The sequence below is a fragment of the Trachurus trachurus genome (genome assembly GCF_905171665.1).
Source record: "Trachurus trachurus genome assembly, chromosome: 1".
NCBI classification, from domain to species: domain Eukaryota; kingdom Metazoa; phylum Chordata; class Actinopteri; order Carangiformes; family Carangidae; genus Trachurus; species Trachurus trachurus.
The window spans coordinates 22658595-22682254 of record NC_139891.1 but is presented as its reverse complement, the minus strand read 5'-3'; the positions used below and the strand labels follow the sequence as shown (position 1 = coordinate 22682254).

The following is a 23660-nucleotide window of genomic DNA, read 5'->3' as shown; positions in this document are numbered from 1 at the left end:
TGAGTTATTGTATAACTGTAAATATAAAGTGATTTTTTTTAAAGTCTTCAGCGCCTGTGCCACCCAATTTGAGTTTACATTATAAAGTAGGTTCTGTTTTATTATGTTTGTCAATGACGCCATTTGAGCCTTGAAACTTGCAACACAACTGTGTAAAAATACGTATTTACAAGAGAAAGTCCTGCATACTATGTGAATGATGTAACACCGGAACAGCAAAGAAGTATCATCAGCTAAATGTACTTAACATATCAAGAGAAAAAATTATCATTATGCAGAAATCCTATCTCTAGTATTATAAGCAGCATTTTCATATTGCATACTAAACACATTACTATCACATTAAATGCATCATGTTTCGGATGTAAAATCTCTTATCTACACTGTAGCTGTAGCCGTCAGTTTAAATGTAGTGGAGCATGATGAAGTACGTAATGTCTCTGAAGTGATTAAAATGTAAACACTCAAGTACAATTTGATTGCACTTGTTCTTCTATCTCAGTATTGAGCTTGAGCAAATTAACTTTTTTAATTTCACACAGCTGGTTTATCGTAATACTACACCTGTGATTCTTTATTTGTACATACCATACAAAGTTTGCATGGTATAGTGCAGCTTACACATGTATACACTTCATATCTAGTGGAGCCTTTAAGATGCTTGAACCTGTAGTCGTGACTCTGATAATGTTGCACTAACGGGATTATTAAGACATTTCACTCCTCTTGAAGGTACAAAAGAGAATTTCCTACCTGACCTACTTTTTCTTGTTTGGATTCTTGCAAGAGGACATGAAAGACCCCACCAGGAAAATAAATAATGCATCTATCTTCTTCTATTTGCTGAGCCAAGTCCCCGCTGTGCCTCCTGCATTTAATGAAAAACAACAACTAGAGAAATGTAGTGAGATGAAATAGCTGCTTCGCAAAGATATCAAACGATTTTATCTTCGGCATAGGTCTACATTAATTTTGAAAAATTGCACTTTTAACTTGAGTTTGAGCTTGAGAATGAAAAGTAATCACTGCAAAAATCGGTTTTTGGTATTTATTTGAATAAATTACATTGACTTATCACATTTTTTTTTCTTTACATCAAGCATACAGTCTTAGAATCCAGTGCAAGAATAAAAGAAAACAAAAACAATACAATCCAAAGACAATCATGTGCAGCACAGAGAATCCCTTCTTTCACATTGCTTTTGGATAATATACTGTATATATACATCTATACTGTATGTGTATACTTTTGTCACAGTTACAAAAATAAGATACGTTACTGTAGATGAGCGACTATACACACAAGGTGAAAACAAAACACAGAAAAGCTGTACAGTCCTCATTGAGGGCAAAGATACACACGATTGTTAAAAAACAGTGAATGAGAAAAAGAAGGAAGGAAGTAGATCACCTTTAAAAAAAATTTAAATGAATACTTGACCTCTTCAAACTGTACCGTTATTCTTCCCCAGCCAACAAAGTACACTGTCTGCTAAAGTTGTGCTTCCCTTAAAAAAAAAAAAAATCAAATAAAGCAACACTTTAATGTGGGTTGTCAGTCGATTTTGCATCGTTATTGTCATTCTATTGAATATAATGAATTGGTCCTTTGATTAAAGAGACGTCCATGTTTGTTTTAATGTTGAACACTGTCAGAGACAGTATATCTTATATACCTCAACATCAGAGGTCCTGCAACCCCGTCCCCATGCAGTACACGTACAGTACACAGACCCACACACACACCCCTCCCCCAAAATACACGCACAACATTATGACAAGATGGGTGAAAAAAAAAGAAAAGAAAATAGTGTTACCGCTGCACAGATCATCTCGCAGGAGGGTTAATACATTGTCAAGATTGCAGAGAATAAAACCTCAGGGATAAGGTGTGCAGTACGGCACCTTGCTGCTCAGCTGACTGAAACATGTAGTGGTAACTGAGGCCGGTTTGATTTCTGGATTATCAGTACATCAGATAGAGAAGGGAAAACAAATCCCACACAATACTGCATACAAGCAAATAGCTGGTTAGGGGAAATTAAACATCATGTGGAGTATCTAACCAATTTTTCTGAGGTCTGAGATGACACGGAAAAGGAAAACCAGCAGCTTTTTTGTCTGTATTATCACAAAGAAAATGGGTTTTTAGTGTAGTATATTGCATCATTTGAATTTATGAAACATTTCCACTAAGACAAAAAGAAATGATTTCTCATTCCACTCTGCTCGTTCCTTTGTCCTCGTCAGAAAGTATTTCAAAGAGTATTGTTGTTGGCTACGTCTAGTTGTTTCATCATCAATGGCTTATAGACAGCTACGACTACAGAAGACTAATGGGACTAGTATGGATGCAGCGAAAAGAGCTACACCTTCAGCTCCAGAGAAAACAGTTGCCCCAGTGAGCAGTTAAATCCTATAAGTTATTATATCACAATACATCAACCATTTTTTTCACACAAGTTGCTGATTAAAATACACAGCGGAGGATTGCAATTTTTATGCACCATAGTTTTCTTACATCACTTCAGACAGTTTAAACTTCACAACTTGTGGTTTTGCAAATCAGGTCGTCACTTCACTAATCACTGGCTCAGATAAGTAATGTCACATACTTAAGGATACAATTTCACCCTCCCCAATCTCCCTTGATTAAAAATACCAAAGAACTAGACATTTGAAGCTTCACCCTGTTTCACTTGAACAGATTTACTGACACCTTGTTATTGGAGTTGTTTCAGGTTTCTGTAGGTAACTGTAACTTTGGTATCTAAATCACATATGACCAATCACACACACACACATATGTTGATATGTAAAGAAATCAAAATATTATGTGTACCGTTATCGTTATGTAAGTTACGAACTAGATGGATCTGTCTAGAAACTTTGTATAGTTAAAATGTGAGGACGTCCTTTAGACAGACTTTTTAAGAGCATGACACGGACGTGGTTTCTCCAGAAACAGCCCAAGCATGCCAAGAGGAGACTACAGTTAAAAAACGAGGAATATTAACAAAACAAAATCAGCTCAACATATCTTTTTTTTTTTTTTTCATAAGATAAATGTTAAACACTTGAAACCATGCTTGACCTAGAGTCTCTAACAAACATGAAGCACGTGGACCTTTTTTTTTTTTCCTAGTATGTGAGAAAAAGATTTCTATCTACTGTAGAGTTTGCCACATAATACAGTGAATGAGAGAAAATGTGAATTTGCAAAGCTGTACTAATAAACTCATGACGGACTGACAGCCAACCTAAACCGAGACAAAAGCCAGGACAGAAATGGATAAGATGACTATGGAAGCCTGAAGGTACCTCCTGGGATAAGGGGAAGCAACGACATCAATGCAATTTCCTCACTTAAAAAGTTTTTACGATCAATTGGTGCATACTTGCTTTAATTCGTCGTCAATCTTGCTCATATCTTCATTCGTTATTATGTTGTTGCTGTTTTGACTCCTTTGAAGCGGAGCGCAGGTGGTTAGTAGGAATGTTTAGGGGAAAAGGTTACTGGGAATACCGCGGGCGGAGGAGCTGGAGGCCGGGATTTATTTTGCCACTGTTGCAGACACAGCTGGTATTAGTCGCGACGTCCTAGTGGGGCAGCGGCACCAGGATTTCCACGTAGTTGATGGGGAAGAAGCCAGAGTTGCCGTGCAGCATCCCCTCGTACCAGTTGTCATCGATTTTATTGGTCAGGGTGATGATGTCGCCTTCCTTGAAGCCTAGCTCCCCTTCGTTCTCAGGGTCAAAGTCGTACAGAGAACGACAGCAGGGCTGGTCCATGGGGGCTGCAGAGAAGGACGACGGTTGGAGAGTCAAGAGGAGAAGTGGGGTGTGAGGCCTGGTTTATACTTCTGCATGAGATTAATGCCAGGTCTACAGTGCAGCATTTAAAGGGATAGCTCAACATTTTGGCTAATTGGCCCATTGCCATAATCCCTAATAGTCAACGTCAACAAACTCATCAAATACACAATCCAACAACTCCAAAACGCTCTGGTGGACAAGTTGAGACCTGCACATTCACCACGCTATGAGATAATAACGAAACGTTATGAGACGGAGTTGTTTTAGAGGTAAATTCATGCAAAACCACTGATGCGTGTTCCCATCAGGGGCAGTTTTTCTGCAAGTAGTTGCTGCATTTACCTACAAAACAACTCTGTCTCATAACGTTCCGTTATTATCTCATAGCGTAGTGAATGTGCAGGTCACATCTTGTCCATGAGAGTGTTTTGGAGTTGTTGGATTGTGTATTTGATGAGTTTGATGAGGGAAACCAAGAAATCCCCATTAGCCTCCGTAGCGTAGCTCTGAGCAGCTCGCGGCTCTGCAGTTCTAAAAATAGCTTGCACTGACAATTAAAGGTAACAAACCTACTGCTATGACTATAGCGATTATGGCAATGGGCCTTGTGCACTGGTGAGTCAGCGTCCCTCACACACCTCACATTGATAATAAGTGGTTTCTACAGTATGTCTTTATGTGTATGTATTTGAAGCTAAAGCACCTGAAGAAGAGTGGATCATGTTGGAGAAGTGTCATTGAACTGACTGAGACTGAATGACGTGGGTGAGTTTTCTATGCTTGTGCAAACACAAAGACGAACACGCGCTACCAAGCTGACCAATCACGGTTGTCGCAGTCTGCATCACCATGACATTGCTGTTAAGTTTCTACAGCATCGGTTCAATGCAGAAGTATACATTGGCCTGGAGAAGAAAGGCTAGGCGTGGAGATAAAGTGTTGCATATAAATTAGAGGCACAACGATCACAAGAACGATCACAAGAACGATCACAAGAAAAGCTTGTCAGAGGCTCACCTGGAGACCTGGCTGAAAGGGGGGAAAGAAGAGGAAGAAGCAAAGAGGAGGAGACAAAGCAAAAGAGATAAATATGAACCATCAGTGACTGTAAAATTGTAACACAGCAGACAAGAGCTTAAAGGAATAGTTCAATATTTTTGGGAAGTGCTTCTTATCCCTGGGACTCTCTTCACAGTTAACCTGGCTCGGTCCATGTACCTACCAGCAGCTGTACAGCTCACTAATTTACACATTATATCTTGTTTATTTATTGGGTCCAAAAGCCAAAGTGTATAAACAACAGTTCACTGTGTGATGGGGACTTCTTCTGCCTCTAGGCAGTTGTCGGGCAGACAGTTACTGCTGCGGTTCAGGAAATGGTTCAGAGCATAACCCAATAGAAATAATTCAAAAGTGAGCTGTAGAGGTGCTAGTGGAGATACAGGCGTTTCTCCTGCAGAGCTAAGTGCTAAGCTTATTATCATATGAGTGTTATCACTTGAATAGATAAACACTTTCACTTCCCAAACTGTCAGACTCTTCCTTTAACATTAAAAGAAAGATGAGACATTTGGTTCCAAACAAAACAGTATTCAGGGGTTAGACAGAAACTGCACTGCAGATGACCTGCACTGCAAACAAAAAAATCAGACAAAACAAACAAACAAACTCCCATAAAAGTCCATTTACAAAACAAATTTAAATAAAAATAAGAGTGATAGAGAGATGTAGCATCTCTTTCCAAGTCACTCTTGCTCACCTGGAGATCTTGCTGCAAAGAGGAAAGGAGAAGACAAAGGTGAAAAAAAGACATTTTCAGTAATAGCATTTTTAGATGGGTGAATGATGAACTGATGGATATATAGAGAAGGCGCAGTGTGATTAAGAAGTCAATGAACAATAAGGCAAGAAGAAACACAAGTTAAACACAATAAATTGAAAGAGAGGCGGAGAAGCAGACAGACAAAGAAACAGGAGGATCAGACAAATTGGAAGATTGACACCAGAACAAAACAGAAATAGCAAATGCTCGTCCGCTGGTGAGCTTTTCATTGTCAATGTCGGTCTGGTATTCTTTGTGCAACAAGCGGACGGCACTTGTTTTTCTGCTGTTTTTATTATTGTGTAAAAAAAATGAAATGAAAAAGAAAAATGAGGTGATGGAAGAGATATAGTTGTATCTCTCTGGGGTTCACTTTTGTCTCACCTGGAGACCTTGCTGCAAAGAGGAAGAGGAAACAACACGAGGAAGGGGGAGAGGAAACAGCAGAAGTGCTTTTGAGTTTAAAGTGGAAATGGCATGATGTTGCTGAAGAAATTATTTGATGATCATACAGACAGAAACATATTGGTAGGAAAAACACACACAAAACACAAAAACACAAGTTTGACCTGGCTCACCTGGAGACCTCGCCCCTAGAAAAATCAACAAAAATCATAAGGGGAAAGAGAAAAGTGAGAAGTTGTATTTATTTGTTCTGGATTGAAGAATATTGTGTTCAGTACAGGTAATAACTAAAATGTTGGGTAAAGATCTGGGAAAAAGAAAGAGAAAATTAGCAAACAATAAAGGTACCATAAATTCTCAAACATTTCCCCATGCTTGTATTTGGACCAGGTTATTCTAAGAAATCAAAAATCAGAATTTCTTTTTTTTTTTCCTTTAACGTGAAACTAATTAATTTTGTTTATGTTTGTATGTTACTGTGCATCAGCATATCTTGAGAAAAAAAACAACAACCTCACAATAAATATATATATGAGTTACGTAACCTGTTCTCTTCTCTAGAGGACTTTTATTTTGAAAGATCATGAAAGACATGTCCAGATCCTAATATTACAAAAATAAAGTGAAATTGACCAAAAAATAATCAGTAGGAGTTTTGACAATGCAAATTATGTTCTACTAATTAAATATGCTGTATAAAAGTCTTAATTTACTGTAATTTTACAATGCAATACATAATAATATATAGCATGTACAGTTTCTTTCTTTGGCCTTTTTGACCAGCATCAGGTTTTTATTTGAGAATTTACAGTCAAAATTAAAAACAGGGAGTGGGTTGTTGAAGGAAAGAAAAACTGAATTAATAGAAACTCGCCCAGAAACTGTCCCTTTAAAGCCAAACGACTACAACCTTTACTGTTTTATCTTCACATGAGTTAGGACAGAAACTTGTGAGATTCAGTGGTGAGGGTCTACGATGTCCATGCAGAACCAGGACTAGTTTCTGGACATGTTTCTGAACAGAGAGTTTCATATTTAGGGTCTCACCTGGAGAACGGGCACTGTGGATGCCTCCATTGTGGTTCTCACTAGCGGAGAAGTCCAGAGATGTACGTGGTTTAGGCAAGAACTCTTTCCTTGGTTTAACTGCAGTGTCCTTTATCCTGCAGAGTGGGAAAACACAGAATTCAACATGAACCACGTCCTTTTCCTTTGGCAGTGGTTGGTAAATGGCAAAAAACTGTGGAATAGAAAAGTGTCAGCACTGACCGTTCGTCGATCTTACTGGTGAGCTGTGTGAGGATCTCAGCGGCCCGGCTGTGATACTCCACCTGAGCGTGGACCAAGGCGGAGAGCTGGCTCACCTGCTCAATCTGTTGATGCACGCAGAAGAAGAAGAAGAAGAAGAAGCATGTGGGCGACAACTCACTGACAGCAACGGTTGATGACTGTTACGAAAAACTCTGACTCAGTTTATTTAAGCTTGGGGTTCTTTGTTATAACAGATTCATCTTTCAAAGGGCGTCGTTTAGCAGAGCAGGTGCGCAAAGTGCAGAGGCCATAGTCCTCGCCGCAGCAGCCCTGGTTTGATTCCACTGGTGGTGGCCCTTTTCTGCATGTCATTCCCCCTCTCTCTGTCTCTCTACAGCTGTCCTAAAATACATACAGATATAAATATTAATTTTACATAAAACATGAAAAGGGAAAATGTCCTTGAATCTGAATTTCGAACCTGGGTCTCCCGCACCGCGGGTGACGATGCTAATCGTTTCGCCAAGAGGTCAATGACCACTTGGCAAGTGGATTAGCATGTCTTTTATGGGCGAGTGAGTTTAACTTCAGTACCGCTAACCGCCACACACCATCACTTCTCCTTACTGGTACCTTGTGACTGTGACTATACCCGCGGACCTCTGTTACAGAGGCAAATGTTTGACATGTTTTTGTGATAAATGGCTGCAACTATTTTTTAGTTATCAAAAATGTTGCTTAATGTTATGATTGAATAACCAATGTCTTAATTGATCAAGCCATAATCCAAATTACTTCTACTAGACAGTAGGCTAGAGTAGATCCTGAATTTGTATGCTCTAAGGTGACATTTGGTTGAATAAGGATCACGTAAACACTGGGGTGGATGCCCTGGATGTCTGGTAGGACACATACTGAGCCATATACAGTTGAACTGACTGACCTGCTGGAGTGCAGCATTTGTTATACTTAATCTACAAACAGCAGGGGCTGACATTATAGAAAAGACGGAGGGTTTCCAGTACGTTGCGGGGCTGTGACCCCAATTCAGTTCAATGGCTTGAGGTTCACAAGAGGGTAATGGGAATAGAAGTAGTGGCTGCGCTGGATACAGCAGAAGTGTAAAGGTAGAGATGGTCAAATAATAGATGTGGTTGTACGACCCCTTGAGAGCATGTACAAAGAAAATACCGGCTGTGTTGACAGGAATTACAGCTATTCACCACCAAGCAGGGAGCGCACTAATGCTTACATCACTCTCCAGCAGGTTGAACATGCTCAGCTCAGCAACCTCCTTGGAGTCGTCGAACTTCTCGAGCGCTTGTTTGAGCTCGTCGTCGGTCAGTTTGCCCTGACGCTTCTTCTTGTAATCAAAGTCCAGACGGCGACCCTCCAGTTTCTTCAGGTGATGCTGCAAAACGAGACCAGACAGTGAATCTGAATCCTTCACCTACACATGGTCTTTGATTTTATTTTCTCCGCCTGTTGTGTAGCGGAGGTCTGCGCTCGAAACTACCTGAATCTCCTTGAGATCTTTATCATGGAGGTTCTGCATTGGATCAATAAAGTTCTGCTTGACCTCCATGTCCAGAGCGTCCTTCACCTCGCTCAGCTCACGCATGGCTTCCCCAGCATCAATCAGGGCGTGGCCTGAAGACAAAAAAGACATTTGGATGTTAAAAAACAAAGTATAATACACGTTTCAATGTCAGTGTATGGTGCAGAGAAAGGTTCATCTCCAGTAACACTATGTCATCAGGATCTGCAGAAGATTTTGACGTCAGCGTCTTCTTTTTAAATGACATTTTCATTCCTTCACTGGTGAATAACAAAGGAAACTTCAGCATCTTGTCTGGAAAATAGGTTCATGCATTTTTCATAACATTGTTGCTGCATCCTTGAGGGAAGAAATTATGCCACTTTGTTCCCTGTAAAAGTGTTTCTCTTCTTTTCTGTGAGAGGCTTTAATGTGCTGCAGCTCACCAAAGTTAGACTCCTCTCCGAGCTCCCTGCCAAACTTCTGCATGGCCTCTCCCAGGATAGTCTCAGTCTGTGTGTAGCCCGGCCCCTTCTCCTGGCCCCGCATACGTGACATGGAGTTGATCATGCTCATCTTGGCTCTGGTGGCTGTGAAGACAAGGCAGCAAGTGATGACATTTTGTCCACGTCTTCAATTTGTAGTCGGATAACAAAGTCTGAGGTTCCAGAGTGAATGCTATTAAAATGCTTGACTTAATTTGGAGTTAATTTGGAGAGCAGTGAGTTTCATTATGTCTAGCCAGTTCCCATTGTGATTACACTAGTAGTAGAACATGGGATCATTCAGTTATTTACAATTATATTATTAAAACTCAAATATGTAACAGGCCAATAACGGTTGAAGGATAAGAACGACACTACATGGCCAAAATGTTGTTTTCAAGGCAGGTTTATTACAGAATTTACAACAATAATGAACTTGAAGACTTAGGTTGAGCTTTATTGAACTAGATTTTGATGTGGCTGTTAATGCAATGATACATTTTGTCTGTCTTTACATCTCCGTATGAATTTTTAGTGGTGACACACACAGTTTAAATCACTTCATAGGGACGTTTTCTGATATCTATATGTGTCATATATACAGTATTATGAACACTGTGCCAAATCACATAAATAATGTGTTCAAAATATATGCTCTATTGTTCATCATGAACAACCTTCATTTACTTTTTTGGGGCATTCACTGATGAGTAATCGTCATTTTCAGTGATGCAGAGATTACGTAACCAGAAAGAAAATAAACCAAACAGCAGAAATATGAAAAATCTATTCCTGGTAAAAACCATTGAACATTGAAAAACATTTGAACTATTTCTAAATTGTCCCAGTGTTTTCAGGGAATCAACATTTAAAGTGCATTGCTGGTTATTTCATGTGTGTGTAGAGAACAAAAGCATTTTGCATAAAGCAATCTCCATGCTCATGTTCTAGGTTGACCTTAGGAACATGCAGTGTAATCCCGTCCTGAGAGTAGGTTTGATATATTGACGTATATTATGGCAGCAAAGTAATTTGGTAATTTTTCCAAGAGTGCTTTGTAAATACAAATATACCGATGTTCATCTCTTCCCACAAGAGAGAGAGAGAGGACCAGCCAACCTGTTCATACAGAGTACAGATGGATACCGTCGGCATCCTGAGTAATAAATCTGAGAGCAGAGTGGTACACAGCATCTAAAGGCTTCAGGGTGACGACCGCATGTCTATATATAACAACTCTATAACCCAGGACAGAAAGAAATATGGCTAAGGCAATTGTTTTTCCAATGTACATGGGGAAGTAGGTTCTGTAAAGCAAAACACGATTCAATCGCAGCTTTTGACCAGATTGTTAATATGAACAAGTAAAAAAGTAAAAGTATAATCAATACAGATGACTAATTATTCATAATGTGACCTTCTTTGAATTACTGTGCGGAATAAAATGATTTATTTAGCTAATCAATTTTCTTAGTCAATGAAATACCAGATATTCTATCAGGATTTAGCACTACCTTTAGGTGAGTGAGTGCCTCTTGAAAAGCATTAGAAGAAAGATCTAGATTGTCAACAGTTGATTGTATTTAATCGGCCCAACAATAGAAAATTGTGTCATCTGCATTTAAATGAACACTACTAGTCAATTAACAATCTATCAATGATATAAGTATTGAGAATTATTTTATTATAATTATTCACTCAGATTGACAGGATTTTGACCTGCTCTATATTTGTGTAAATCTATATGACTGTATATTTATGTTACTGTGTCTCAGTGTGGTCTTATGATATGTGCATAGTTATGATATACGTATTATGTTCTTCATGTTCAGTTTTTATATTGACTCTTGACAGACTGGAGCTAAAAAACAAAACATATATCATATCATGATTGCATCGTGCGTGGCTGGTTTATGTCACCTGGGTTTGGCTGCAGATACTCAGTGGTCTTGGTTATGATGTCCATCACTGCCCGTGCAGTGGTGTCCACCTTCTGTAAACCACAATAAACAAAAAACACATTAACACAATAAAACAAACAACATGTGAAATGAGACAAAAAACAAACTAACAAACAGGAGGTACCAATGTAACATTTAAGAAATAGATGTGGATTATAGCAGAAACAGGTAATGGCCCAAAGATTGCAGGAGAAGATGAGTGGAATATAGCAGCGATAAAACAAATTACAGATCTTTAAACTGGCCACCGAGAAGATTAAAAAAAAAGAAAAAGTGTTGCTTTGTTCTGCGGGTTGATGGTGAGAGAAACACATGCAGAGCTGAGAGCCAGCATCACTTCTGTGTTCTTGTTTCAGTGTGATGAGACTTGCCAGCTCTCGACAGCCTCTCTCTCTCTGCACCACATTAGAAACTCCACTATAAACAAGGATATGTAACGACACACATGCACTAAAAGGCAGTGATATACAACAGCACTCACATGTACATACACTACATGTATTTATTATTCCTCCCATAAATAAATGAAAAAAACTGAGTATATTATTCAGATCTTGGGTGTTCATGTTTGTGGAAGCGCACAAGCACACCAAAATAAGAGAGCCATTAAAATTCAGCATTAGATACAGTTTATAACAGTTGGCAGCATGATGCCACTACAGGCAAACGGTGACAGATGTCCCTGGGTTTGAACAGGACTTCTGAAAAATGAATATTTAAATGATGTTTTAAAGAGATAAAGCAAAAAAAATTGGACCTGAAGATTTGAATATTACATACTAAACAGCATGATAATGGGAGACTGAATAGAGTTCACTCTTGCCTTTTCCATATCAGTGAAGTCATCATCGAGCTTCGTTCCTTCAGCTCCTCCAACCTTCTCACTCACTTTCTGCAAAAGACACAAAAGGAAAAAAGAAATACTGTTAGTGTTTAACTTTTATCAGCTTCACCAAAAATCGCATTGCAGTGGGTGCAAATTCCAGAGAGGTCAAATCCAGTTCTCAGTACTGAAATGAAGATTATAATTGAAATTACACAAAAGTGCCCTCAGCCCCTGGCGAGAAGAAGTGTTGCACATGGACCTTGTTTCTTTTCAGTGTTTTGTGAAAGGGCAAAACTGATGATGAATCAATAACAGGAAAAAGATGCTGTCCTTTCATAAACCATAGATTGAATTAATCACACCTATGTTGCAGTAAGATAAATTGTTTGGCTTGACGTTTGAAGGTGTGAAGTTTGTACCAGACTGTGTCTGCGACCTCTCCATTCAAGTACGATTATGTCATGCAACAAATGCACAAATATCAATTTGACCTTTTGCTGCGATCATGAGATCAGAGATCATGCTGCAGCATGAACCTCCCTTCTCATCAGCTTAGAGTTAAAATGTTCGGAGTGTGTTTGTGATCTTCACATCTCTGATAATAGAATAAACCTGCCATTTTTGTTATTTATGGGTGACACTGTGGGAAACACTTTCTGCTGCAATAGTCTCCAACAGTTTTAGGTTAAATGAAGGAATGGATTTGAGGTTTGGTTGCAGGTTGCCATGTGTCTTTTAGGTCAGAGCAGTTCAACCAAAGGGGATTTAAAAAAACAAAAACAAAACAAAACTTGACAGTTGTGTTACAGAGTAACTCTTCTGAGCCTTTATGTGGCACTATATATAGACCAAACAACAAAACCACACTCCCCTCTCACTCAGTCTAGATGAAAGACAGTGTGTCAGCTCCCTGGCTTTAAAATTACAATATCAGATTCTCCATCACCGCTGGTGACAGATGCAGCAGGAGAGACGGTGATAAAATATCAGAAATGGAGGAAGAGATGAAGCATGGCCAGCAACAAACTGTAATTTCTTGGCTTTTACAGCTTCGGACGTGGCACGGGTCCATGTGCACAGACACAAGCAGAGAAGTAGTTCCTCTGGGCTGCCGCCGTCCCCTCACTCTCTGTCTGCTGATATGATTTCCAGCTCTGCCACCACCGTGCAGCTTCAGCCTGTGATGTAACCGGACCCCCAGAGGGGGCAGCAATCTGACGCGACAAGGCCAGACACGGCCCTCGGAGGAAGGAGTGAGGAGGGAAAAACAGCTTTCAGGGAACGTCACATAGTACTGTGACTAAAGAAGCAATGAAAGCTAAGCTAAGGAGGAGAAATCTTTCCTCGAGTAACGGCCAGACTCTTCATACTGTACTCATGTAGGCCTACTTGGAGTTAATTTTACATTTTGGCTATTAAAGGCAGGCTGGTCTTCACACTGGCACGGCTGTAGTACGACAGAGAATATGTGGTATTTTTGGAGGGTAAGAAGGCGAAAGATTTTGAATTTAGTAAAAATTGAGATGTATCTTTCCAGGGGTGATCTGTGACAGACACAGCAGGAAGGTTTATGAGACTAAGCCTGTGACAGAAGTATATGCAGCGTAAGACTTTCTGAGGATTGGTGGGCTATGAGTCATCTCAGCGAGGACTGATCCCATTTGTGAAACAGCTCAATATTCACAGAAAAGCAAAAAAACACACACGCACACAAGGTGGAAGTTAAGCAGCGCGCCACATTTCCTGTCATTAGTTTCACCGACACATCCATCCCTACACTACAATGTCTTCAAATCTTCCTTGAGCTGGTCGCCATGGAGACAGGTATCTGCCTGTACGTAGCCTGGTTTATCAGGTAACTTCCTGTTGTTTCTCTCACTTCTGTTCTCATGTTTTATCTTTCCCTCCTGTCAAACCTGCTGATCAAACACTAATGGGGATGCCTGCCTCACAGCAGCAGCAGCATCACCGCTGCTGTGAGGAGAGACAACGCCGATGGTGATGATGATGATGATGATGTGAGCTGCTGAGACGAAGGTGAGGAAGGCTGTATACACGTGTTACATCGGCTCCACAGCTGTGGCAACACAGGCAACGCACATAGTGGCAGTTCTAGTGCTCATCCACACCTTTTAATCACACGCCTGCAGAGCATTATGATGCAGTCACATGTAACTTCTACCTGGTTTCAGATGTGTACGTGATCTGCATGCAGAAAACTCACTGCACAGGAAACTGGGGGAAAAAAAACACGCACACGCACAAAAAAAAAACAGGCCGCCTCCATTTGTGATTCACACCAGACAGCACATTTTCTAAAAAATCTTAAATTGCAGTAATATTTCACAGTGCATAACAAATGCATGATAATGACACTGTTTTGGTGTTATTGACGGATATTAGCAGTTACTCTTCTACAGAGAGGATTAGTCTGAGGGTGATTCGTGATCATGTCCTCACCACGTTCCACAATCTCATGGGGGGAAGAAACAGCTTTAAAATCCCTGAGATTTATTCTTGTCATGCAGGGCCTTGTATATTTAGGGATGTTTACTTTTATAAATGATTACTTTTGTAAATCAACAGCCTATGTACAGCAGCATGTACATTCATGATCTGAAAGCAGATGAGCGCAGGAATGATTAATATGAGGGAAGAACAGACTCATTTTCAAAAATATCAATGCTATTCAATATGAACTATATAAAGCAAACTCATTTCAGTTCAGGGGCCACATACAGTGCAATTTGATCTCAAGTGGGCCATAATAACCTATACATAATGAGTAATTACGTGAGAAATACATTTTTCCCTTTGTTCTAGTGCAAAGAAGTAAGTACATTGCACTGGCTGAGTTTTTTCTATCGTTTTAATATTTATTAGCCGCTATCCTTCTTTTTATGAATATTTATTGTTATCTTTCTTTTACACCGTCTTTATTCACTTTATGCACTGAGTGAGATGTGATGCAGCTGAGAAAATGAATTTCTATCTATCTTAAGATGTTTAGGGGAACTCTCCTTTTAACAAACATTATGAACAACCTGAAATTTCTTGAGACAATAATGTGCAATTTCAACAATATTATTTCTCTTCTGCCTTCTATTGTATGTTATATTCACAATTGGCAAATTCATCCCGCAGGCCAGATTGGACCCTCTGGTGGGCCAGTTTTGGCCCACGGGCCGTATGTTTGACACCACTGATATAAAGTAACAACATTAGGGGTGTGATTAATGACTAATTATGATCAGTCCATGTAATTGTAAAATAGTGAAAAGGGTTCCTTACAATGATCTAAAGCCTTGTGTCATCAGATATCTAAACCGAAATACTCAAATATCGAAATAGCTGACCACTAACGTTCTCTCGATTGGATAATTGATTTGTCAACTAATTATTTAATCTCTAGTGCAAATGATTAAATGTACTTCACTTGGACTCTTAACAGACCATTTGTGGACAGAGGATTTTCAGCGCTCCAGCAGAAGCAGAAGCTCTTATCAACACATTTTCCAACTGAACTGGACCAAAACATCTTGCACTTACTTTACCCAGCTGTACATGATTGCCTCCTCTCAGGAAACATGTCTGGTTTTTTTCTTTCCACTAACATTAACTAAACATGAGAACTAACACTTCTGAGAAAATGGAGGAGCTAAGTCATCGTGACAGTGAACAGTTGGACAGACAATCTCACGTGTGGCCGCACTTGAATTTTAAAGACTAAAAGACTGAGGTCTAAACTGCAGGTGGTTAATGCAGTCAGCCCAACCTCATCTCACACAGTATTCAGACCTCTAAAATCAACCACATCTTATCCGTGTGTGTGTGTGTGTGTGTGTGTGTGTGAATGAGTGTGAGTCTGTGTGTGTCCTACATTCAATCTTTTTTTTTTGCCTCAGAGATAGAGCGGGTGCTCGGGAGTCAGAGTCGGCTACAAGTCAGTCATTTCACAAGCTAAACAGATAAGAAACAATCAGTCTAGTGGAGCCTGTGGGGGACCTGGCTGTGTGAAGGCTGCATGGGAGAAGCAGAGAAACCGAATGAATAAAAATTAGCTTGTGGTGGCTGTTCTGAGTAAGTGCAACGCTGCTGCTGATGGCTGTTGCTGTCAACGCCTGTTCAACCCCCCCAGACACTTTTTTTTCCTTTTCTTTTTCAAGTTGAGAGCAAAGACAGAGCTGGTGCTTTGCTCTGAGGGCTGCGAGCTGGAGAGACTGAAATTCATAACAGTGATGGAAGGATGGAGGATACGCAGAGACACACAAACACACACACACAGACAGACACTGAAGGACGATTTGACATGTCACAACCAATAACCACAGGCCTGAGGATTGATCCTTTACTCCCACTGACTTACTAAATGTAACCAAGCCACTAATCCCACCTAACAGCCAGTAAACCACCAATCCAACACCTCTGGACGACCTCAGCAATGTCACTGTGCTCCCACACACGGTGCGGATCTCTGATCATCCACCCGTTTCACTTCTCACATTCTCCAGCCATCACTCCTCCTCCTCCTCCTGCTCGTGGTCCCTGCAGGAGAAGGGCATGACAAGGTGAGCCGAGCAGCAGCAGCAGCAGCAGCGATGGCGGCGTGAAGTGAACTTTAGGGGGGGATGAGTAGGACGTAGGACGTGCCGCTGGCAGCTGGGGGCAGCAGTGGCGTAGATGATATGTAACCGGTGACGTCACAGCTTGTAACGTCACATACCGAGCTCACGCACTCGTAGTAGAGAGGAGAGGAGAAGACTGCCGCGAAGGATGCTGATACATGCGAGTGGATGAACAAGCAGCTGATTCGTGACGCCTCCAGACAGAGAGGCAGTGAAGGGATAAGATTTCACTGCAGAGCTCGAGGCTTGTTACTTCTAATGCACAGCAGCCACTATGCTGCAGGCTACTTGGATATTTATAGACATGTTTTCAGACATATTAAGAATATTATTAGGCTGCCAGGACCCTATTGTTTTCCTCAATGTTCTTCTTCTTTCTTCTTCGTCTTCTTCTTCCAAGGAAATCCTACTTCCCGTGTGCGGAAAAATGAAAAAAACTTTACACAAATGTCCGGTCCCATGCCGGATTTACTCAACTCCAAGCACATGTCAATATTCCTCCTACAAATTATAAAGTCCATCACTCTGTTTTTTTTTTTTAAACTGTTAAACTTATTAAACCTATCTGCTCCCACAATTTTTGCTCAATTGACACCAAACTTGCTAGAGAGCATCTCCAGACCGTCCTCCACAAACGATCCATACAGAAATTGAGTCTAACACGAAAACATGAAAACATTGACTGTAAACAGTACTGTAAACATATACCGTCCAATTCTTGCTAAATACATTTTAAATCTTCTTTCTGCTCTCATGGGAACAACTACAGTCAATGTAAGAGTGGCATTTTTAAACATCAGATTTTCTCTTATGATGCAAAACACTTATCGTTAAAAACAAATCACCAACATTTCCATGCTGTCAATATGCAATTTAGATATTATTATATCAGATTTTTGTTTAGATAACAGAATTTCTGACATTTTGACCATTTTTGAAATTTGCCTTGTCACCTGCTGCCTGGCCTGTGACTCCCTGAGTCTATTTGAGAAGCCACACGCCAGCTGTCACCTCCAGTCAATTAGCTCAGTGAGTTAGGAGCTGCTTCTTTGTGTCAGAGGATGTGGGTTTAAGCCCCAGCAACGGTGATGATGACGATGACACATCCTAGATGTCCTCAGTTGGAAACGCAAGACAACAGTCTGGATGGTGGCATTACTGCAAGCCTCTAAACTTTGAAAATTCATAACAAATTAAGTGCTACAGCTTTGGAACTTTCACTTTCAATTGCCTAATTTTGCCTAAAGTAGCTATAACTAATACTTTTTTTTTTGCCTCAAAAAAGTACAATTACGGTACACTATGCATACCACACCCTCTCCTTCTCTATCACTGAACATGCATCCAGCAATCAGCTGTACCAGTGACCCATGCAGGACTGTGTGGTGGGGTGGGGAGGACGGCGTAGTTCACCCCGGACAGGTCAGCAGTCTATCACAGGTCTGTCATATAGAGACAAACAACGTCACACAATTAATTTTTTTGGGTGGCCAGATAACCTAATGTGTGAAGCCACGCAGGCACTGAGAGAACATGCAAACTCCCAATGTCTGGAGGGGTTTGAACCTTCCTGCATGTGAACCACTATAAACAACACGGTGAACAAGATGCAAATGTTGTTCATTTTGAAACTTGAACTTCTGGACACAAAATGTCTCCTGCTTTAATTCCCAGCGTTTGTGCACTGGAGCCTTCAGATTTCTACATGTCACTGACTGAATTGTGTTAAGTGTCAGACGCTGCACATACAAAACTCTATTCTGCACATTTAAGGTCAAATATCAAAATGAAGTCACAATAAGCAAAACACATTTCTGAGTGGAGGAGACATTAATATATAATAACACATAACAACATTAAATGGAGATGTTCAAAGGGACTGAAATAAAGTAGTCCCCTGTGAAAAAGAATTTACATAATTAAAAGAAATGTGAACAAGAGAACTCTCTGTGAGGCTTTACTATGGCACAGTGTTGCTTTGAGCGAAATGCTACTGATAATCGTTCCCATTTAGCCAATAAATACAAAATACAGCTGAGGTGGATGGAGTCCCATTGGTTTTAGAGGCTTACAGTCATAAACCAAATTATTGGACACAGTTTGACCCGACGATGGCACTGGATGAAACATTAGAGCAGTGACTTCCAACATTGCAGGGGATACCTGGACACATTTATTAATTTATTTCCAAGATAATAAGTAAATATTCCCGGTAATTTCATAAGCCTATTACTAAAATGGTACATGCGCGTCACAACTAGGGAGACAATAACCTGCGGCACAACTCCGTGAAGACACATGCCAAGACCACACCAAACACCAAAACAGCAAGATATAAGCTAGCTGCAAGCAAACATGGATAAATGGCTCAAACATCCAGTTATTGTTGCTCTGGACTCAAGAGAGGGTTCAGGGAGAAAGAGGCCATACTTAAACACAGGCATTTCAGTGAAAACTATATTTTTAAACATCCGCAGATCCACCGCAGCTTCAGTGTTTCTTTTTACAGTGAAGTCCTGTTATAAGAGTTATAGATAAATCTATTATTTATTTTATTTTGAAGTAAGACAGATTCTTATTTATTTCTATGTTTAATTTGAGTCCAAAAGAACAAAAATGCAGGATAATTATTATTTAAAATACAATACTCTGTAAGTTAAAAATATCTTTGTACAACTTAAAGAGATAAATTGAAATCATCACTTGTTTGTTACATTTTATATGACCACTTTTTGAGAATGATATGAGTGAAGGGTTACAAGAGAATTAAGGTTGGGAACCACTGATTATTACAGCATCACAACTCATCCTGTGAGGAAAATGAATGTCTGTACAGCAAATTTCTTATCAGTGAATTCCAACAGTTGTCCATCATTATCAACCTGATTATGGAGCTAGAAAAAAAAAGGAAGAGATCATTGAAGTCATTAGGCCAAACCCTCTGTAAACCATAAACATCTGTACAAAACTTCCCTCGAGCCGCCGTAAACTGCTAAAGAAAACTGTCGGATGTAACTCACACAAGACTTTAGATCTCTCTCTCTCCAGTTTCTATTTTTCTCCAACTGGCAGCCATGTAAACCAAATCAGACCAGATTAAATATGCTAAATGGGAGTGAGGAAAATAGCCTGGAGATCTTGCCAAGGGCTGCAGGGCGTCCTCCCTCCCCGATCCCAAAATCTCTTGCATCATCACAAGGGTCAGACAGCAGGGTGTCCTGACTTGCTCTCACAGCGGATAGTTTTAAGAGCACGCAGCACCTCCGGTGACAAAAACAAGGTGCATGAGGTGAAAACCAGTGTGATGTAACAGCCCCAACTTCACATTAATGCAGCGAGGGTTTCTGCAGACTCACAACCCCAAACCTCTCAAGTCACGCAATCTATCTCTGCGGAAAACAACAAGTCTGAGCTGATTGTTTCATAAGCCCAAATGAAATTTCTCAATCACCAACCTGTGTAGGGGGGGTTCAGGTCAGAAACAACATAATTAAATTAGAGCAAAGGTAAAAAAAATAAATGGACGAATTATCCAAACTAAATATGAAACATCATGATATTTATGAGGTATTATAATTACTCGAACTACAGGGAATACAAACATCTTAAAAATGAAGTTTAAGCAATCTATCAAAGATGATTTTGAGAATGACTTACTCCTGTTATATTATTGTCCATGTGTTCAACGGGGATTTAAAGTGAGAAATTTTCCCCCTTCAGCAGATGAATGTGAAAACACAGCCACAGTCTGCACAGTGAAGGTCAAACACCCACATGAAATTACAATGAGCAAAACACAAATCTGAGTGGAGGAAGGCATTAATATATAATAAAAGACACAAAATAATAACACTAAATGGAGATGTGCATTGGGGTTATATTAACGTTGGGTTAAGGATAAGTTTTAAGGTTAGATAAGATTTACTTTTAAGGTTATCTCTCCTAAAAAAAACAACAACAATACTATTCCAGGTATTGGATTAGACTCTTCTATATTTAATCAGGAGAGACAATTCATCTGCATTTATTTTCTATAAAGAGACCTGCCTGCACAGATTAATGAAGACACTTCTGGAGAGTTTAAACAGCAGGGTTTTACACCTGTGCAAGACACCCTGCGCTAATACTATTAAACGGCTGATGGGGAAAAGTGACCTAAGACACTCTCTCTGACACAGAGTTCCTGTTGTTGCTTTTAAACGGAAATCCAGGATTAGGTTACGTTACTCGCAGGCAGCAGAACACGGTGTGATCGATACTACGACATCCTATCCACACATGCACACATGAGCCTGAGGTGAAGAGGTCGGCTTCCCTGTTGTTTCTAATTTTTTTTTTTGTGCGTGTTTCTCTGAATTAAAAATACAAGTTTGATTAGTCCTAAAAAGAACATAAAATACCTTTGTGCACAATATCCTCTGTTTTTATACTTTATACTATGTGTACTTCTTTTGCTTCATCTGGTACAGTAAGTTTCCTTTACAAGTGAGAAGAAAAACAAAATTACAATTGCATTATTTGCGCTCAAGAATTGCTGTGTTATGGAAACCCCCTCTAAAACCATGTCTCAGCCAGTGGTTAGACAGACGGTCAGGCATGGCTGGGAAATATTTTGTAATGGGGGAAAAACCCAGGGGCCCAAGAAAAGGTGTGGAGTTAATCCATGGACTTCCTGAATAAATAATCCGTTGGCAGGTTTGGTGCAATAACTCTTTATCAAACTGTGAATTTTTTTATTTTAAATTACTCTGAGTTAAGCGCTGGACAAATTACATTTTTGATTTGATGGTCACACTACAGAAAGAATTAGAGAATCAATCAGTTTATTAGTAGTCAAATCAATAGTTATTAGAACTAGAGATGCAACTCTACTATCATTATTTTGTTGTTATGTCAAAATTGGGTTTTTAAAAAATTACAAAAGTAGATTATTTAAACTGCAAATGTGAATGATTAAGTCCATCTTGATAATACATGCATAAATACCGAGGTTAAATACCGAGGTCCATCTGTGCAGTGCATCAGCTACTGACAAACGCTGCAGCTGTCACCCTGCGATAATGTAATTTCAACAATCCCTTTACTGCCCGACACCTATACTCGTAGCATTCACAACTGTACTGTTAGCGTTGGCATCGGTCACATGGCGCCCAATGTGAGGCGCGCAAGGCGTGTGCTGCTGCTGCTGTTGCCACTGCTCCCCCCTCCTCCCCCGCCCCGCCTGCCCTCATCCCTCCGCCGTCTCCCACACCTCCTCCCTCCTCTGCTGCTCACTAGTCTAATCCTGGCTGGGCACATGGAGGCCCCTGCTTTAAATACGCCCAGGGTGGAAGAGGGAGATTAAAAATGACAAGAGTGATTAGTGAGGCTATTAGGAGGACAGCCCCTGCTGCTGGACAATAACAGGAGAGGATCTGAATCTTTCCTGACAGCATTAAAACATCCTTCTCCTCCTACAGTTATACCTGCACCCTTACAGTACTGCCCAGATCTGAGTGTCGGTATCTCCAAATGTGTTGAATCTCATCACATCTCCCTTCTTGTTTAGTCTGCACTAATGCTGCTCAGTTGTTAGAGAAGAGGAGGACAGAGGTATGGAAACAGAAAGCCTATAGGGTCAGTTGGAAAGATGACAGTGAACTGCCAAAACCTGAAAAGTCAAAAACAATTGCATAACAATGCCCAGAAGTTCTTTGTCTTCCACGTTTTTCCTCTTTTATTAGACCCCTCCCCACCCTCTCTCTTGTTTTCTTCTTTTCCCTCCTCTCTGCTCCCACTACCCTCAGTGCCGTACTGTTCTCACTGTCACGCCTCTCATGCTGTGCCGAGTATTTCCGCTGCTGGACTGTGTGACTCGACAATATGTCTGACTCCTTTCACCTGGACCGGGGATCTACTCCGTCACAGTTAAACCTCCGGCGTGCTGGGATTTCTAATGACATTAACACCAGCAGGAACCAAACTGGGAATGAATGTTAATGCTTTATTTAAGAGTGGACGCGGTTGTACTGTACTGGCCGTCCTGAGAATAGACCTGTGCTCTCGTGGAATCGGGGAAAATCCATTTGTTATTCTTATATCCTGGTGTGTTGGGAGCCAAATGTGGGGGTGGCTGGTTCCTGCTCCCAACTACAGCTGTTTTCAGGATGATAGTAATCCTGCAGAACATCAAGGCCTGGGGCGGCATTAGTGGGGAGAAGACTCAACAGTGTGCTGCCGCCGGTGTGGATGTTTTACAAAACCCATAGACAAACAAGCAGTGACAACAGAGTTGCGTGGCCTGCCAGGTGGTAAAAGTGGTAGCCTGAATTAGCTGCCGGGCTCAGACAGATCAGCACCGGTGCAGGTAGGAAGGCGTCAAATACAGACGGACTGGACGAGCACCCGGACAGGACAGGACAGGACAGGACAGGAGAGGACAGGAGAGGGTGCCAGCTGTTTGCCCTGTCCACTGTTTGGCCATGTTGCTTCACTGACCTCTATCCACTCGGAGTGAGTGGCCTGTGGCTATTATAATCTGATTTGTAAGCCTTTGCATGGCTCTTATGTAACAGCAGGGATGAGTCCGTGGCTTGGGAGATGTGTGCACACATTCCCGATCCATCCATGAAGCGCTCGGTAAATGGGAGAGGCGAAGAGGGGAGGGAGGGAGAGAGGGAAGGAGAACCAGCTGGCACTGTGTGTGTGTGAGGAAAGCGTGCCAGAGTTTGTGAGTGCTAGGACATGTGGCGCTGATGATGATGATGAGACAAAGATGGAGGAGCAGCACAAAGCACACAGGACATGAATGATGGCGAGGTTTTGCTGCTGCAAGGTGGGACGGTGTGTGCATCGCTCCAGACTAGCATCAGTGGATCTGTGCTCTGCAAACCACTGCTAAGCTATTTTTTTTTTACACAAAGAGCACTTAGGTTGTTGTTATTGCAAGATTG

At 40.7% G+C, this 23660-nt stretch overlaps 1 protein-coding gene across 1 annotated transcript in view; it reads right to left on the bottom strand.

The window, feature by feature from the left end:
• Positions 1-3600: 3600 nt before the first annotated feature.
• The window catches only part of sh3gl2a (SH3 domain containing GRB2 like 2a, endophilin A1), a gene marked incomplete at both ends in the record, with an annotated part of 37426 nt that continues 17366 nt past the window's right edge, over positions 3601-23660 (bottom strand). Inside the window, 8 exons of the mRNA XM_083984381.1 lie at positions 3601-3797; positions 7091-7206; positions 7313-7416; positions 8547-8705; positions 8811-8944; positions 9278-9421; positions 11237-11309; positions 12101-12169. Coding sequence (XP_083840507.1) covers positions 3601-3797; positions 7091-7206; positions 7313-7416; positions 8547-8705; positions 8811-8944; positions 9278-9421; positions 11237-11309; positions 12101-12169 — 996 coding nt within the window. The remainder of the gene's footprint in view (positions 3798-7090; positions 7207-7312; positions 7417-8546; positions 8706-8810; positions 8945-9277; positions 9422-11236; positions 11310-12100; positions 12170-23660) is intronic.